The sequence below is a fragment of the Pristis pectinata genome, chromosome 1, assembly GCF_009764475.1.
Source record: "Pristis pectinata isolate sPriPec2 chromosome 1, sPriPec2.1.pri, whole genome shotgun sequence".
Taxonomy (NCBI): domain Eukaryota; kingdom Metazoa; phylum Chordata; class Chondrichthyes; order Rhinopristiformes; family Pristidae; genus Pristis; species Pristis pectinata.
This window is the reverse complement of record NC_067405.1, coordinates 142383775-142400809: the sequence shown is the minus strand read 5'-3', so window position 1 is coordinate 142400809 and position 17035 is coordinate 142383775. Positions and strand designations below refer to the sequence as shown.

The following is a 17035-nucleotide window of genomic DNA, read 5'->3' as shown; positions in this document are numbered from 1 at the left end:
TCCTTCCTATAATGAGGCGACCAGAACCAAACATAAAGCAAGGCCAAGATCGGAAGATTTGGCAATCAGGCGGAGGGGTATCACTGAGGACATGCTGCAGAGGTTCCTGTTTCTTGCAGTCTAATGGAACGTGGCAGTTGGACCATAAATGCTCCTTGACAACAAATTGCTGGTGAATTCTGGTGTCCACCATCCCACCTCCCTCCCTGGCCTGGCCCATCCCCGAGGGCACAGACTCACCCCTTGTTTTTCTTCCAGTTCTTAAAGGTGCAGGGTACATGAGACCGGCTCTTGTCAAGTGAAGGAAGGTCTTCAGAGGAAGCAGCTTCTTCAGGGTCCAAGGGATGGTTGTGCTGGTGATTGGATTGGTTGGGGAGGGAGTGCCTGAAGACACTGGCAGCAATGTAGGGGAGTGGACAATCTCTAAGGCAGAAGATGGGATCTCCAACAGTGGCCCTTTAACTAACGTTGAGGTGGACCAGACACTTCCATTAAATCGTCCCCCAATCTCTGTGTGTGGTACAGCTTTGCCTCACTGATGCCACAATGCATTGTACACCACGTGACATCCCTGAGCAAGTGCAGCGGTCTCCAGGCACCAATGCATCACGTTGACAGGTGAGCCAGCAACAGTTTTGCTCGGACTTCAGACCCAGATGCTTGGGCTTCCCCAGGACAGAACTAGGCAGCACCTTCTCCCAATAAGCCAAGTAGTACTGAGATGTGAAGGAGTTTCTTCCCTCAGTGTATAGGGGCATAAGAGATGGGAAAAGTAAGAGGCCATTCAGCCCCTCGTACCTGCTCTGATACTCACTAAGACCTTGGCTGATCGAATAGAACTGCAGATGCTGGAAATCAGAAACAAAAACAGAAAATACTTGAAACACTCAGCAGGTCAGGCAGCATCGGTGGAGAGGGAAAGAGTTAATGTTTCAGATGAGGGATCCTTCATTACACCTTAGAGAGAGATGTTAGTCCAGGTAGGAGCAAAGTGTGGATGGAGCAAAGGGAATCTCTCTGATAGGGTGGCAAGGTGGGATTTGAGTAAAGCTCTTTATGTCTTCTCTAGTTCTGATGAAAGGTCCCAGGCCCAAAACACTGACTGCTTCTCTCTCCACAGGCACTGCCTGACCTGTTGAGTGCTTCCAGTATTTTCAGCGATTCCACTTTTTACCTCAGTGACACTTCCTTGCACTAACTCCACATGCCTTAGTTGCTTCATATGACTCTGTGCTTTAATACCAACCTCTGTCCAGAATATATTCAGGTGGAGTTCCTCCCGGGTGGAGTGTCCTAAGCAATCAAGGCCGAAATCAGTGGATTTTTGGACATTAACGGAATCGGAAGACATGGAGATCGGGCGGTAAGATGACACCGAGTTCAAAGGTCAGCTAGAACATGCTACGGAGGTTCCTGTTTCTTGCAGACTAATGGAACGTGGCAAACTGGACCCTAAACGCTCCTTGACAACAAATTCACTGGTGAATTCTGGTGTCCATCATCCCACCTCCCTCCCTGGCCTGGCCCATCCCCGGGGGCACGCACTCACCTCTTGTTTTTCTTCCAGTTCTTAAAGGCGCAGCAGTGGCTTGAGTACGTGAGGTCAGCTCTCGTCAAGTGAAGGAAGGTCTTCAGAGGGGGCAGCTTCTTCAGGGTCCAAGTGTTCTTGGCCATCAGTTCCTTCAGTGGCTCCAGGCCTTTGGACGGGAGGGAGTGCACGCTGGTCTGAGACACATCTCTGGAGCGAGGTAAGGTTTATTAGTCACATGTACATTGAAACACACAGTGAAATGCATCTTTTGTGTAGAATGTTCTGGGGGCAGCCCGCAAGTGTCGCCATGCTTCTGGCGCCAACATAGCATGCCCACAACTTCCTAACCCGTACGTCTTTGGAATGTGGGAGGAAACCAGAACACCCGGAGGAAACCCACGCAGTCACGGGGAGAACGTACAAACTCCTGACAGATAGTGGCCAGAATTGAACCCGGGTCGCTAGCGCTGGAACAGCATTACGCTAATCGCTACACTACGGTGCCTGAGGTGGTCATGGGGAAAATGGTGGGAAGAAGGGTTTTCTGTCAGCATTGTATTACAGGAAGAATCCTGAGTTACCGACATTGATCTGCTGCCCACACGAATTCCCTCAGTCTTTGTGAAAACCAAATAATGACGAGACAGAGTACATGAAGGAGAGAGAGAGAGAGCCTAGTGGCATGGTGTCAAGACAACATCCTTTTCCTCAATGTCAGCACTACAAAAGAGCTGGTCATTGACTTCAGAAAGCAGGGCGGAATACACACCCATCTGTATCAATGGTGCTGAGGTGGAGGTGGTTGAGAGCTTCAGGTTCCCAGGTATAAACATCACCAATAGCTTGTCTTGGTCCAGCCACATGGACGTTATGGCCAAGAAAGCACACCAGTGCCCCTACTTCCTCGGAAGGCTAAGGAAATACGGCACATTCCCGATAACCCTCACCAATTTTCACAGATGCACGATAGAAAGCATCCTATCCAGATGCATCACAACTTGGTGTGGCAACTGCGAACACAGCCCAGTCCATCACGCAAATCAGCCTCCCCTCCATTGACCGTCTATACTTCCTGCCGCCTCGGGAAACAGCCAACGTGATCAAGGACCCCTCCCACCCCGGTCGTTCTCTCTTCTCCCCCTTCCCATCGGGCAGAAGATACAAAAGCTTGAAAGCACGTACCACCTGGCTCAAGGATAGCTTCTATCCTTTTGAGACTCTTGAACAGAAATCTTGTACGATAAAGATGAATCTACCTCATCATGGCCCTTGCACCTTATTGTCTACCTGCACTGCACTTTCTCTGTAACTGTAACACTATATTATGCTTTCTGTTATTGTTTTTCCTTTTGTACTACCTCAATGTACTGACGTATGGCATGATCTGTCTGGATGGCATTCAAAACAAAGTTTTTCACTGTATCTCGGTACACATGACAATAATAAACCAATTACCAAAGCCCCAAACTTGGGTGTATTGATCCCCATTCTCTCTGGTTGTGTGTTGTAAACATTCACCCAAAAACAAGCCAACCTGAAACCAAAATTCCCATCCACCCAGTGACTACTTACAGCAGAGTGGGTCCACTCAGCACTCCGGCGAAGACATCCTCGCTGAAGGAAGACAGGAGCTTATTCTTGTGCAGGTAACTGTTGAAGATAAGGTTCAAGCAGCTCTTTATTCTGACACTCTACAAACCTGACACTTCACAACCAGGGGCGCCAACATCCAGACACCCGAGATGTTTGACTTGGTTCACGGGCGATAAGAGGGTGCGAGAGTATCACCCCTCAGCCATTTCTGTACCCAGGTCCTGCCACCCAGTGTCGAGAGATAGGTGGCCATAATCTCACAGCGGCCAAAGTGAAATTTCTGGTATTTCTGGAGACAGAAGAGATTGCCGATGCTGGAATCTGGAGCAAAAATAAAACTGCTGGAGGAACTCAGCGGGTCAGGCAGCATCCGTGGAGGGAAACGGACAGTCGATGTTTCAGGTCGAGACCCTTCATCTGGACTGGAAGAGGGGAGATGGCCGGTATAAAGAGGTGGGCGGAAGGGGCGGAGCAAGAGTTGGCAGGCGACAGGCGGATCCAGGTGGGGGAGGGGGGGGTGATAGGCAGATGGAGGAGGGAGGAAGTAGCGACAGAGGCTGGGAGGCGATAGGTAGAGGGCTGCAGGTGATGGAATCTGATTGGAAAGGAAGTTGGAGCATGGAACCAAATAAGGGAGAGAGGAGGGCAGATGGGAACAGTGGGAGGCAGGGACCCAGTGGGAGGAGTGTGTGGGTGATGGGCAAATGGAGAGGGTGGAGGAGGGGAAACAAACAGGTTGATGGGGGCTGAGGGGGGTAGGAGTGTGAGTAAGAGGAACTGGGTAGATCAGGAGAGAAAAAAGGGTAGATTACTTGAAATAGGAAAGCTGAACTCCTAATGTTGTTTTGTGTCAGACTTGCCAGCAAAATCAATGCCCACGGTGTGTTGGCATTGATTAGTCGGGGTATTGAGTTCAAGAGCCGTCAGGTAATATTGCAGCTCTACAGGACTCTGGTCAGACCACACTTGGAGTATTGTGTTCGGTTCTGGTCGCCTCTTATGGAAGGATGTGGAAGCTTTAGAGAGGGTGCAGAGGAGATTTACCAGGATGTTGCCTGGATTGGAGAGCATGTCTTATAGGTTGAGTGAGCTGGTGCTTTTCTCTTTGCAGAGAAGGAGGATGAGAGGTGACTTGATAGAGGTGTACAAGAGGCATAGATCGAGTGGACAGTCAGAGACTTTTTCCCAGGGTGACAATGGCTAACATGAGGGGGCATAATTTTAAGGTGACTGGAGGAAGGTATAAAGGGGGATGTCAGGGGTAAGTTTTTTACACAGAGAGTGGTGGGTGTGTGGAATGCACTGCCAGCAGAGGTTGTGGGGGCAGATACATTAGGGACATTTAACAGACTTTTAGATAGGCAAACAAATGATAGAAAAATGGAGGGCTATGCGGGAGGGAAGGGTTAGATAGATATCAGAGCAGGATAAAATGTCGGCACAACATCGTGGGCCAAAGGGCCTGTACTGTGCTGTAATGTCCTATGTTCTAAGAGTTACCATCACAGACCCAAAATTGGCTTCAACAGAAACCGGTGACTGAGAGGGTTACAGAGTGGAGTTCCTCACTGTCCACCACCAGGACTGCTGGTGGTTTCAATACACATGATGGGGCTGGAGTTGAGGGCCCTGGGAGCAGTTCTGAAATCTGCAGATGACAAAAAACTTGGAAACGCAGAAACCAGAGAGGGAAACATTCCCAGACTTCTAGAGGATAAATACAGGCGATGGAATGTGGGAGATGAAATCAGCTCAGAAGAATGTGAGGAGGTTCAGGAGGGTAGAAAAAGTCAGGAGAGCCAAAACTTGCAAAACGGTACAATGCTCAAGGGGGAGTAAGAAATATCATTGGAGACATTTAACTTGTCAGAATTAATTCCATTGGATAATAGGTATTTGTTCCTTTTCCAATTGGTTATGGAAATAGCCCCCTCAATGGATTGAATTGGGGAGCTGGAGTGACATCTAGCAAGAGCAAAGCAAGCTTCCTTCCCTAAAGGACAGCTGTGAACCAAATGGGCTTTTAGAACAACAGTTCAGTAGTTGACAATGGTTTTAGAGTTCTGCAAGTTATTTAATGACATTCCCAGCTGTTGTACTGGGAATCCAACTCATGTCTCTGGATCATCGGTCCAAGGCTCTGGAAGCAAACCATGGCGCTACATTAACCATTCGCTGGCAGAAATAAATCGCGCTTCTTTTTTACAATGAGAAAGCCGACTCCACCTGCCAGATGTTTAAAGAGGGAACAGTAGCTGTGATTATTCTGCTCACCGGTGCTGAATATCCAGTTCCAGCTCCTTGTGACTGCAGTTCCAGAGCACTGTGCAAGGTCTTTTCAAACACGGCTAGGGTTAAGAATACCTTGGACTCCACTAGGAACCTTGGGGCAAGGCAGTGCCAGGGTAAATAATCTCTGTTCGTTTTAAATTTAGCAGATTTCCACTGCTGCCTGTTGCTACTGTGAAGGCTCTTCTAGTTCTTGTGATGGATCTTTGCTCTCTGCAGCTCCTCCTTCCCCTTGCTTTTCCTCACCCTTGTCCCAAGGTGATTAATTCGGTGATGACATATCAGGTCATCACGTTCCCTAGAGAGAAACAGGCTCTTCGGCCCATTGAGTCCATACTGACCATTAACCACCCATTCATACCAATCTCCCCACATTCCCATCAACTCCCCCCAGACTCTACTCATCTACATCCTAGGGACAATTTACAGCAGTCAACTGACCTACTGAACCACATGTCTTTGGGATGTGGGAGGAAACCGGAGGCAGCCAGGGGAAACCCACACAGTCACAGGGAGAACACACAAACTCTGTACAGACAAGACCCGAGGTGAGGATTGAACCCGGGTCTCCAACACTGTGAGGCAGCGGCTCAGCCAACTGCGCCACTGTGCCGCAAAGTTTTAGGGTCATGTCTGGCAGTGCTCAAAAGGCACTTGCATTTCCAGAGGTGCCTCAGGAGGTGCTGGGAAACCATCTGCAGCCAACGAAAGGCTAGGAGCACCGTCTGTGCACAGCAAGATCCCAGAAACTGCGGTCTGTGATGAACAGATGAACTGCTTGAGTGATGTTGTTTGTTTGATTAAAACCCATCAGAGCACCGGGGGCTAACTCCCTCACTGTTCTTCGATCCGTTCCACCCCAGACTTGATTTACTGCCTAACTCCAAGGACGGATGTCTCTGCTGGCGGAACAGTCCGTGCTGCCAGATTCAGGCTCCATTAGACTCTTTCATTGGCCTGACAGACTCCAGCTTCTCATGTTCCTGGAACACTCCTCCAGGATTTACCAGGATGCTGCCTGGATTAGAAGGCATGTGCTATAGGGAGAGGTTGGACAAACTTGGGTTGTTTTCTCTGGAGCAGCGGAGGCTGAGGGTAGACCTGATAGAAGCTTATAAAATTATGAGAAGCACAGATAGAGTAGACAGGCAGTATCTTTTTTGAAATGTCTAATACTAGAGGGCATGCATATAAAGTGAGGGGGATGTGCAAGGCAAGCTTATTTACACAGAGAGCGGTGGGTGCCTGGAATGTGCTGCCAGGGGTGGTGGTGGAGGCGTTTAAGAGGCTCTCAGTTGGGCATATGGATGTGCAGAGAATGGAGGGATGTGGACATTGTGCAGGCAGAAGGGATTAGTTTAGTTAGGCATTTAATTACTAGTTTAATTCGTTTGGCACAACCTCGAGGGCCGAAGGATCTGTTCCTCTGCTGTACTGTTCTATGTTCTATGATTTTCCCATCCATATTCCATCTCGTTCCCACTGGAACATTGTCTTCCCAGTTCTGGCTTCACAGGATACACTTTGGACTGCAGTCGCACCTGTATGTTGGCTGCTGCTTGGAACCCTTCTCCTGCCCATGTCCCTCCACCTATTCTCCCCACCTCTTCCCGATTCTCTCCCCTTCCTCCTTTCAGGAATTTGTCACCCATGAGCTCCAAACCAGTCAATCCACCGCCCTATTCTTCTGCTGCAGTGTTGGGTTTGTCCCTTGGAATATCTTACCACATTAAAGGCATTAAATTTGTTTTTGGATTGATTCTACAATTACATTCTAGTTCTCCCAGCATCCACCACAGTGCTGACTGCTGGGTCTTGAAACAATAATCTCACATCAGACATGAATGCAGCTCCAACAACTCTCAAGAAACTCCACACCATCCAGGACAAAGTAGTCGGCTTGACTGACACCCCGTCAACCTCCTGAACATTCACTTCTCACAGTTCACACTAACCCCCAGCTTTGTGTTGTCTGCTGACCTGGAGAGGTTGCATTTAGTTCCCTCAACTAAATTATTGACATATATTGTGAATCGTTGTGACCCTGGCACTAATCCCTGCAGTAAGGAAGTCATGTTGCAGCTGTATAAAACTTTGGTCAGGCTGCACTTGGAATATTGTGTGCAGTTCTGTTTGTCCCATTACAGGAAGGATGTGGAGGCTTCGGAAAGGGTACAGAAGGGGTTTACCAAGGTGCTGCCTGGATTAGAGAATATTAGCTACAAGGAGAAGTTGGACAAACTTGGGTTGTTTTCTCTGGAGTATCGGAGGCCGAGGGGAGATCTGATAGAGGTTTATAAAATTCATGAAGAGGCATAGATAGGGTAGACAGTCAGAATCTCCATCCCAGGGTAGAAATGTCAACTAATTGAGGACATGCATTTAGGAAGAGAGGGGGAGAGTTTAAAGGAGATGTGCGGGGCAAGTTTTTTACACAGAGAGTGGTGGGTGCCTGGAACGGGCTGTCAGGTGTGGTTGGAGGAAGCAGACACAATAGAGGTGTTTAAGAGGCTGTTAGACACATGAATATGCAGGGAATGGAGGGATATGGATCACATGCAGACAGAAGGGATTCGTTTAATTCAGTATCGTGTTCAACACAGACATTGTGGGCCGAAGGGCCTGTTCCTGTGCTGTACTGCTTTATGTTCCATGTTGACCCCATGAGTCAATGACTACCACCCAGATTAAGACCCACTTATCCCTACCCTGTGTCCTGTCTGTCAACCAATTCTCAATCCATGTCACCCACAATCCCATGCACTTTAACCCATGCAGGTCAACCTTACGTGGCACCTTATCAAAAATCTTCTGAAAGTCCAAGTACATCATACCCTCTGGTTCTCCCTTTTCTATTCTACGATTTACATCCTTAAAAAACTCCAGCAGATTTGTTAAGTATGCTTTCCCATTTATAAACCTCTGTGGATTTTGTTAATGCTTTCCAGATATCACATCTTTTATAATGGAGTCCATCATTTCCCACTATCGATCTGTGATCCCCTGTATTTCTCTCTCCCTCCTTTTTCAAATAGCGGGGTCACACTGGCCACTGTCCAGACACACAGAAAGACAATAAAAAAAAGCCAGTGGAGGAACTCAGCCCACGAGGAACGTGGCCCGCTGAGTTCCTCCAGCTGATTGTTTGTTGCTCCACGTTCCAGCACTTTCAGCCTCGTGTGTCTACACAGAAAGACAAGGTGGGGCGAGAGAGCCGAACAGCAACTGTTTGCATTATTACAGCACCTTTAACTAATAAAATATCCCAACTTGCTTCACAGACATGTCATCAGGAACTGACCAATGAGCTACTTAAAAGAATGTCAGGCCAACTATCCAAGGGATCGATCGATAAGGTGAACGCACACAGTCTTTTTCCCAGGAAAGGGGAACAAAAATCTAGAGGGAATAGGTTTAAGGTGAGAGGGGAAAGGTTTAAAAGGGATCTGAGGGGCAACTTTTTCACCCAGAGGGTGGTGTGTATATGGAACGAGCTGCCAGAGGAAGCGGTAGAGGCAGGTACAATAACAACATTTAAAAGACCTTTGGATAATTATGTGGATAGGAAAGGGGTTTAGAGGGAAATGGGCCAAATGCAGGCAAATGGGACTAGCTTGGTGGGCACCATGGTTGGCATGGACGAGTTGGGTCGAAGGGCCTGTTTCTGTGCTGTATGACTCTACAGGGTAGGGGGGAGGTAGGGAAATGGAGAGGTTTATGGATGGGATCCTGAAAACATGGCCAACAGTAGCAGAACCACAGCGCTTCATGGAACAGCAAACCTGTTGCTGCCCTGTAGTACAGGTAAGGCAGCAGCCAATTTGTGCATAGTGACATCCAGAAACAGAAATATGATGTTTCAGTGATGCAAAATACTGGCCAGTGCATCATGGAGAGCTACCATGTTCATCAAACAGTGCTATGACTGCCTTACCATCCAACGGAGGGGGAGGTGGGTCTTGGATTGATTGTTCCTTTGGATAACAGTGCAGCACTCCCTCAGTTCTGCACTGAGATGTCAGCCTAGACTTTTGCGTGTAAAGTTTCTAGGGTGGGACTTGATCCCACAGTCATCCGATTGGAGTGGCAAGACTACTGTCAGCTGAGCTGTAGCTTAGAAGCAATGCAAGTGGGACCTTACAAAGCTGGTCACTGACTTCAGGAAGGGGGTAGTGCAAATGCTCCTGTCTATATCAACAGTGCTGAGGTCGAGAGGGTTGAGAGCTTCAAGTTCCTAGGAGTGAACATCACCAACAGCCTGTCCTGGTCCAACCACGTAGACGCCACAGTCAAGGAAGCTCACCATTGACTCTACTTCCTCTGGAGGCTAAAGAAATTTGGCACGTCCCTTTTGACACTCACCAACTTTTATTGATGCAACATAGAAAGCGTCCTATCTGGATGCATCACGGCTTGGTATGGCAACTGCTCTGCCCGGGACTGCAAGAAACTGCAGAGAGTTGTGGACACAGCTCAGCACATCACGGAAACCAGCCTCCCCTCCATAGACTCTGTCTACATTTCTCGCTGCCTCGGTAAAGCAGCCAACATAATCAAAGACCCCACCCACCCCGGACATTCTCTCTTCTCCCCTCTCCCATCAGGCAGAAGATACAAAAGCCTGTACATATCACCAGGCTCAAAGACAGCTTCGTTCCACTGTTATGACTATTGAACAGTTCCCTAATACAATAAGATAGACTCTTGACCTCACAATTTACCTCATTGTGACCCTGCACCTTATTGTCTACCTGCACTGCACCTTCTCTGTAGCTGTTACATTTTATTCTGCATTCTGTTATTTTACGTTGTACTACCTCGATGCACTGTTGTAATGAATTGATCTGTAGGAACGGTATGCAAGACAAGTTTTTCGCTGTACCTCAGTACAAGTGACAATAATAAACCAATTCCAATTTCTACTAACGATGTAGCCTCTGTGCCTATCATTGGCCACATTCTGTGAGCTGTAATCCAGGCGTCTACTTATCAAACCTTGAACCCTTGTGCGATATACGTGATACCTACACAGCATCTAGTTTGGTTCCATTAAAGGCGTAAGCTTGGACCTTAGTGAACCCATTGTTGTAGAGTTTTCTGTGAGGAAGGAAACACAGAAGAAGCCATTAATCTGACAATGAAACATCATGTATTGTATGCAAGTTTGAAAGCTACTTCACTTAAATTGCATGTGAACTCTGAAACTTTGCAATTTTCTCTGATTAATTTACTGCTAATTTTCTGGTGTTTGAGGGCCGTGTTTCGTGAAGCACCCAAGAGGTTGGCCCTTATACTCGAGGCAAAAGAACTCCACCAACCAGCCCCTGCTGTTCAACACTGTCCTGTGGAAATGACGATTCATGCTAGGACCCTGGAAAACAAGGGCCACTTCTTGGATGTTGGGAGTTCGAGGGAGGGAGACATGACGAAATTCACCACTGACCTCAGTGGGACATCGCAGTCTTTCGGCAGTTGAGGAAGAGGAACTTGGACCTGGCACAAAACTCATGGTCTACAGGGCAGCAGTTATCCCTGCCATCCTCCATGTTTCTGACACCTGGACTATCTACAGTAGACACCTCCAGGCTCTGGAAAGACACCACTGATAGTGCCTCTGCAAAATTTAACTCAGACAAGTGCAAGGTGAAGCATTTTAGGAAGTTAAACCCATGCCCCAGGACTTACAGAGTAAATGGAAGGGTCCTGGGTAATGTTGTAGAGCAGTAAGACCCAGGGATTTCAGTACATAGTTCCCTGAAAGTGGAGACACGGGTAAACAAGGTGGTGAAGAAGGCGTATGGCACGCTTGCCCTAATCGGTCAGGGCACTTGAGTACAGGAGCTGTTACAGCCACACAAGATGTTGGGGAGACCGCAGCTGGAGGAATGTGTGCAGTTCTGGTCACCATTTTATAGGAAGGATGTGATTAAGCTTGGGAGGGTGCAGGAAAGATTCACGAGGATGTTGGCAGGACTGGAGGGCTTGAGTTATAAAGTGAGATTAGATAGACTGGGACTGCTTTGCCTGGGGTGAAAGAGGCCGAGGGGTGGCCTTATACAGGTCTATAAAATCATAGATAAGGTGAATGGTCACACTCCTTTTCCCAGGGTAGGGAAGTCTAAAACTAGAGGGCATAGGTTTAGGGTGAGAGGGGAAAGATTTAAAGGGGACCCGAGAGGGAAGTTTTCAACAGAGGGTGGGTATATGGAATGAGCTGCCAGAGGAAGTGGTAGGGGTGGGTACTATTACAATGTTTAAAAGATATTTGGACAGGTACATGGATAGGAAAGGCTTAGAGGGATATGGGCCAAATGCAGTCAAATGGGACCGGCTCAGGAAGGCACCTTGGTTGGCATGGACTAGATGGACTGAATGGCCTGTGTCAGTGTGTATATGGCTCTAATCTCCTCCTAATTCATTGAGAGGATAAAGGAACCAACATCAGCAGCTAACATCCCCAGCACTCAGGCCCTAGTTATCCTCAGTTGCTCCATTGGACAGGTCACGTTGATTGCCTGCCTGACATCAGATGGAGAAGGAGTATCCAAGATGGTAGCAAGAGCCTCAGGTCAATGTACCTGGAGCATGGAGAGGCTCTGCAGAGATGGTGGAAGGAGTGAACCAACTCCAAAAACCACCCACCCACTTGCCCCATCCATGGAAGAGTTGTTGTTTCCATATTTGCCTCAAATCTAAGAAATGTTTTGTCATTTGTGTTTAACTCCTGGATTCCTTGGTTGTTCTGCATTACTCAGTCACCAGACTCCACTCTCACCTGACCCTACCAGACTTACCAGACTTAAGGACTTGAAGACTTAAGTCCCACCAGACTTAAGGACAGCTTCTACTCCACTGTGGTAAGACTAATGAACGGTTCCCTTATACAGTGAGATGGACTCTGACCTCACAATCTACCTTGTTGTGACCTTGCACCTTATTGCACTGCACTTTCTCTGTAGATGTGACACTTTACTGTTATCGTTTTTAGCTGTACTACATCAATGCACTCTGTACTACCTCAATGCACTCTGTACTAACCCAATGTAACTGCATTGTGTAATGAATTGACCTGTACGATTGGTATGCAAGACACGTTTTTCACTGTACCTCGGTACAAGTGACAATAGTAAACCAAAACCAATACACTCACTCCGTACTGACATCTCTCCTGATCTTGCACTGCCTCCTGTCTTCCCTGCGCTAGCCCCTATCCTGATCCCATTCTGACTCCATACCAACCTTGCACCAGCTCCTATCCTGACCCCTGAATTCTGATGCTCATCCTTCACCTGCACTGACTATCCCGATTCCAACCCTGACCGCACACTGGCCTTTGTTCTGACCATGCACTGACCCCTGCACTGACCACAACTGATGCCATATTGATTCCTGTCCCAGCCCAAGACTGATCCCTGCTTTGACCCCCCTTACTGACCCCTGTCCTGAATCCCACACTGACCACCACCTTGACGTAAGCAGTCCCTGCACTGACCCCTACCCTGACTCTGGCTCGATTCTACCTCTGAACTTGGCAAACCGCTCTCCAAGACCTTGTATGGCGACATACCACACATTCCTTATGGGAACGCTGCATCCTATTCGGATTATTTTATCAGATTTCAGGATCGGCACGATGTACGGGTTGGGCAAATTCCTTGGCAAAGTGAGCCTGAATGAAACGGAAGGGGATGTCTTGGACAAGGGGGCAGTTTTCCTGTTTAGCGGGCAGCTCAGAGCTTGATCAGGTCTGGCCTGTGGTGCTGACTGTGGCCTGGCAGTTCTTTCAGTGGTTTGGAGCTGGTTCCCATGATTGATGAGCTGGGGTCAGCTCAGGTGGAATCAGACTGAAATATTCCAAGTACTCATCCTTCTGTCAAACCCACAACCAACACCCCACCACCCGAAACTCAGCAAATCTCCAGGATATCTATACTCCTCCTGGCCCCTTGCCCATCCCCCACTTACAACACTCCACCCTACAGCTGTCTGGGCCCAGTGCCCAGGAATTCCCTCCCCACCCCGTCCAACTCCCTCAGAGACAACCTCTTGGTGACTCCTCTGAACATTTGTCCGTGTGCCCGACACTATTACTGTCTGATGACACTCTTTAGGCACCTTGGGACATTGTGCAAAGATAATACAGTCATAGGGTGGTACAGCACAGAAACAGGCCCTTCGGCCGACCGTGTCTGTGCCGGCCATCATGCTGATCTATACTAATCCCCCTTACCTGCATTAATTCCATATCCCCCATTCCCTGCTCATTCAAGAACCTGTCCAGATGCCTCTTTAATGTCGTTATTGACCCTGCCTCCACCATCACCTCATTGCTCATTCCAAGTACCAACTACACTTTGTGTGAAAAATTTACCCTTCCAATCATCTTTGAAGCTCCTCCCTCTCACCTTAAAAATTATGCCCTTTAGATTTAGACACCCTCACCATGGGAAACAGCCCTTCCGATGCCTTTTACTTTTTGCTTTTTTTTCATTTTCGGCTAGTAGGCTTAACCGCATTTACTTAACAATGCAATATAACAGCAAGGAGTTGCCAAGAGGTGTAAGTTGCCCATTATTTTGTATTTCTGTAACTCAGATGGAAATAGGGATGTGATTTGCATGTCATTATGCCAAGGCCTAGCACTCTGTCACAGAAATATTTCTACACCACTCAGTGATAAATGTTACATCTCCATCCACATTAGCAGCGGAACACATCACCACCCCAACATCAACACGTACCGTCCTTCTTCATCACTGTGGGGTCAGAATCCCACAACTTTCAGCCTGTGGGAAACCGTCACCACAGCAGGTCAAGAGGAAGGTCCATCATGGCCGCCCACCCAAGTGGGGGGCAGGGAACAGGAAAGAAACGGTGGCCTTGCCAGCACGGCCCACACCCTGAGAATTATAACTATCTCCAGTTCTTGATATTTGGTTACATCTCCCTTCCCTCCACTGGGGTGGCTGGTGTTGAGGACACCACTGGCAGTATGTAATGGCGTGCCATCGGTTGTGTGTAGTGGTGTACCATGGGCAGTATGTAATGGAGTACCATGGACAGTATGTAACGGTGTACCATGGACAGTATGTAATGATGTACCATGGGCAGTATGTAATGGTGTACCATGGACAGTATGTAACGGTGTACCATGGACAGTATGTAATGGTGTACCATGGGCAGTATGTAACGGTGTACCATGGACATTATGTAACGGTGTACCATGGACAGTATGTAACGGTGTACCATGGACAGTATGTAATGATGTACCATGGGCAGTATGTAATGGTGTACCATGGACATTATGTAACGGTGTACCATGGACAGTATGTAATGGTGTACCATGGGCTGTATGTAATGATGTACCATGGACATTATGTAACGGTGTACCATGGACAGTATGTAATGGTGTACCATGGGCAGTATGTAATGGTGTACCATGGACATTATGTAACGGTGTACCATGGACAGTATGTAATGGTGTACCATGGGCTGTATGTAATGATGTACCATGGACATTATGTAACGGTGTACCATGGACAGTATGTAATGGTGTACCATGGGCTGTATGTAATGATGTACCATGGACATTATGTAACGGTGTACCATGGACAGTATGTAATGGTGTACCATGGGCTGTATGTAATGATGTACCATGGACATTATGTAACGGTGTACCATGGACAGTATGTAATGGTGTACCATGGGCTGTATGTAACGATGTACCATGGACAATACCACAATGGTGAAGCACAGACAATAACTCATGTTATAACCACCTCCTCCCTTTCCTGTTTCCGTTGGCGATAACCATTACGTGAGCTGTGCAGTACTTTACACTCTTGCTTGAAGTGCCCCTTGGAGATGTTTCTGCTTGTATTCCAGGAATTCAGTAAACCGGTGTAGTGACCTCAAATATCCAGGGCTGGACTGGATTACAGTCTGCTTATGTGAACAGTCTGCTGAGGTCTGGTTTCCCCATACCCCTCCCCTCCACCCACCCCAGCCCAGAGGTCACAGTAAGGTGGCCATTCAACCAGGAGCTGCTGTACTTACAGAGTGAGCGATTCATTGCCCAACCCACCGAAGGCATTGGCAGGGATGGTCGAAATAAAGGGATTGTCAGCGATTTCACTGTAAAGGAGAATAAGATAAGCAGTGGTCACAAAAGCTGCCCCGGGCAACTCCAAAGCAAGCAAGCAACCAGATCGAGTTCGATTCCACCATCATGGAAAAGATGAGCTTGGAGTTGTCTAAATGGGAGTTCAGAAAGATGAGGGGGGGGATCTCATTGAAACCTACCGGATACTGAAAGGACTGGATTGAGTGGACATGGAAAGGATGTTTCCATCAGTGGGAGAGTCTAGGACCAGAGGGCACAGCCTCAGAATAAAGGGATGTCCCTTTAGAACTGAGATGAGGAGGAATTTCTTTAGCCAGAGGGTGGTGAATCTGTGGAACTTGTTGCCACAGACGGCTGTGGAGGCCAAGTCATTGGGTGTATTTAAGGCAGAACATAGAACAGGACAGCACAGTACGGGCCCTTCAGCCCACGATGTTGTGCCGATCTATGTAAACCTTATCCCCATTCAATCTATCCCCCTCTTTACTTCACCTCCCATAACCCTCTATTTTTCTTTCATCCATGTGCCTATCTGAGAGTCTCTGAAATGACCCTATTGTATCAGTCCCTACCACCACCCCCGGCAGTGTGTTCCAGGCACCCACCACTCTCTGTGTAGAAAACCTATCTCTGACATCCCCCCTGAACTTTCCTCCACGCACCTTAAACGGGTGACCTCTGGTATTGGCCATTACCACCCTGGGGAAAAGATGCTGGCTGTCCACTCTGTCTATCCCTCTCATAATCTTGTATACCTCTACTAAGTCTCCTCTCATCCTCCGTCATTCCAGAGAGAAAAGCCCTAACTTGCTCAACCTCTCCTCATAAGGCGTGTTCTCCAATCCAGGTAACATCCTTGTAAATCTCCTGTGTACCCTCTTCAAAGCTTCCACATCCTTCCTATAGTGTGGTGACCAGAAATGTACATAATATTCCTAGTGTGGTCTAACCAGAGTCTTAGAGATGCTGCAACATTACCTCTCGCTCTTGAACTTAATCCCCTGGCTAAAGACCGTCACACCATACACCTTCTGAACTGCCCTATCTACTTGTGAGGCAACTTTGAGGGATCCATGTACTTGGACTCCAAGATCTCTCTGTTCCTCCACACTGCTAAGAATCCTGCCATTAACCATGTACTCTGCCTTCAAGTTTGTTCTTCCAAAGTGTATCACTTCACATTTCTCCAGATTGAAATCCATCTGCCACTTCTCTGCCCAGCTCTGCATCCTGTCTAAATCCTGTTGCAACCTACGACAACCTTCTTCAGTATCTACTACACCACCAACCTTTGTGTCATCTGCAAACTTACCAACCCACCCTTCCACTTCCTCATCCAAAACATTTATAAAAATCACAAAGAGCAGGGGTCCCAGAACAGATCCCTACGGAACACCACTAGTCGCCAACCTCCAGGTCAAATACTCCCCTTCTACGGCCACCCTCTCCCTTCTGTGGGCAAGCCAATTTCGAATCCACACAGCCAATTTTCCATGGAT

At 47.9% G+C, this 17035-nt stretch overlaps 1 protein-coding gene across 1 annotated transcript in view; it reads right to left on the bottom strand.

Moving 5' to 3' along the window:
- Positions 1 to 17035, bottom strand: part of tshr (thyroid stimulating hormone receptor) — an 88182-nt gene that overhangs the window by 2907 nt on the left and 68240 nt on the right. Inside the window, exons 7-10 of the mRNA XM_052019491.1 lie at positions 15470 to 15547; positions 10442 to 10510; positions 3104 to 3181; positions 1550 to 1738 (exon numbers count right to left, since the gene is read on the bottom strand). Coding sequence (XP_051875451.1) covers positions 1550 to 1738; positions 3104 to 3181; positions 10442 to 10510; positions 15470 to 15547 — 414 coding nt within the window. The remainder of the gene's footprint in view (positions 1 to 1549; positions 1739 to 3103; positions 3182 to 10441; positions 10511 to 15469; positions 15548 to 17035) is intronic.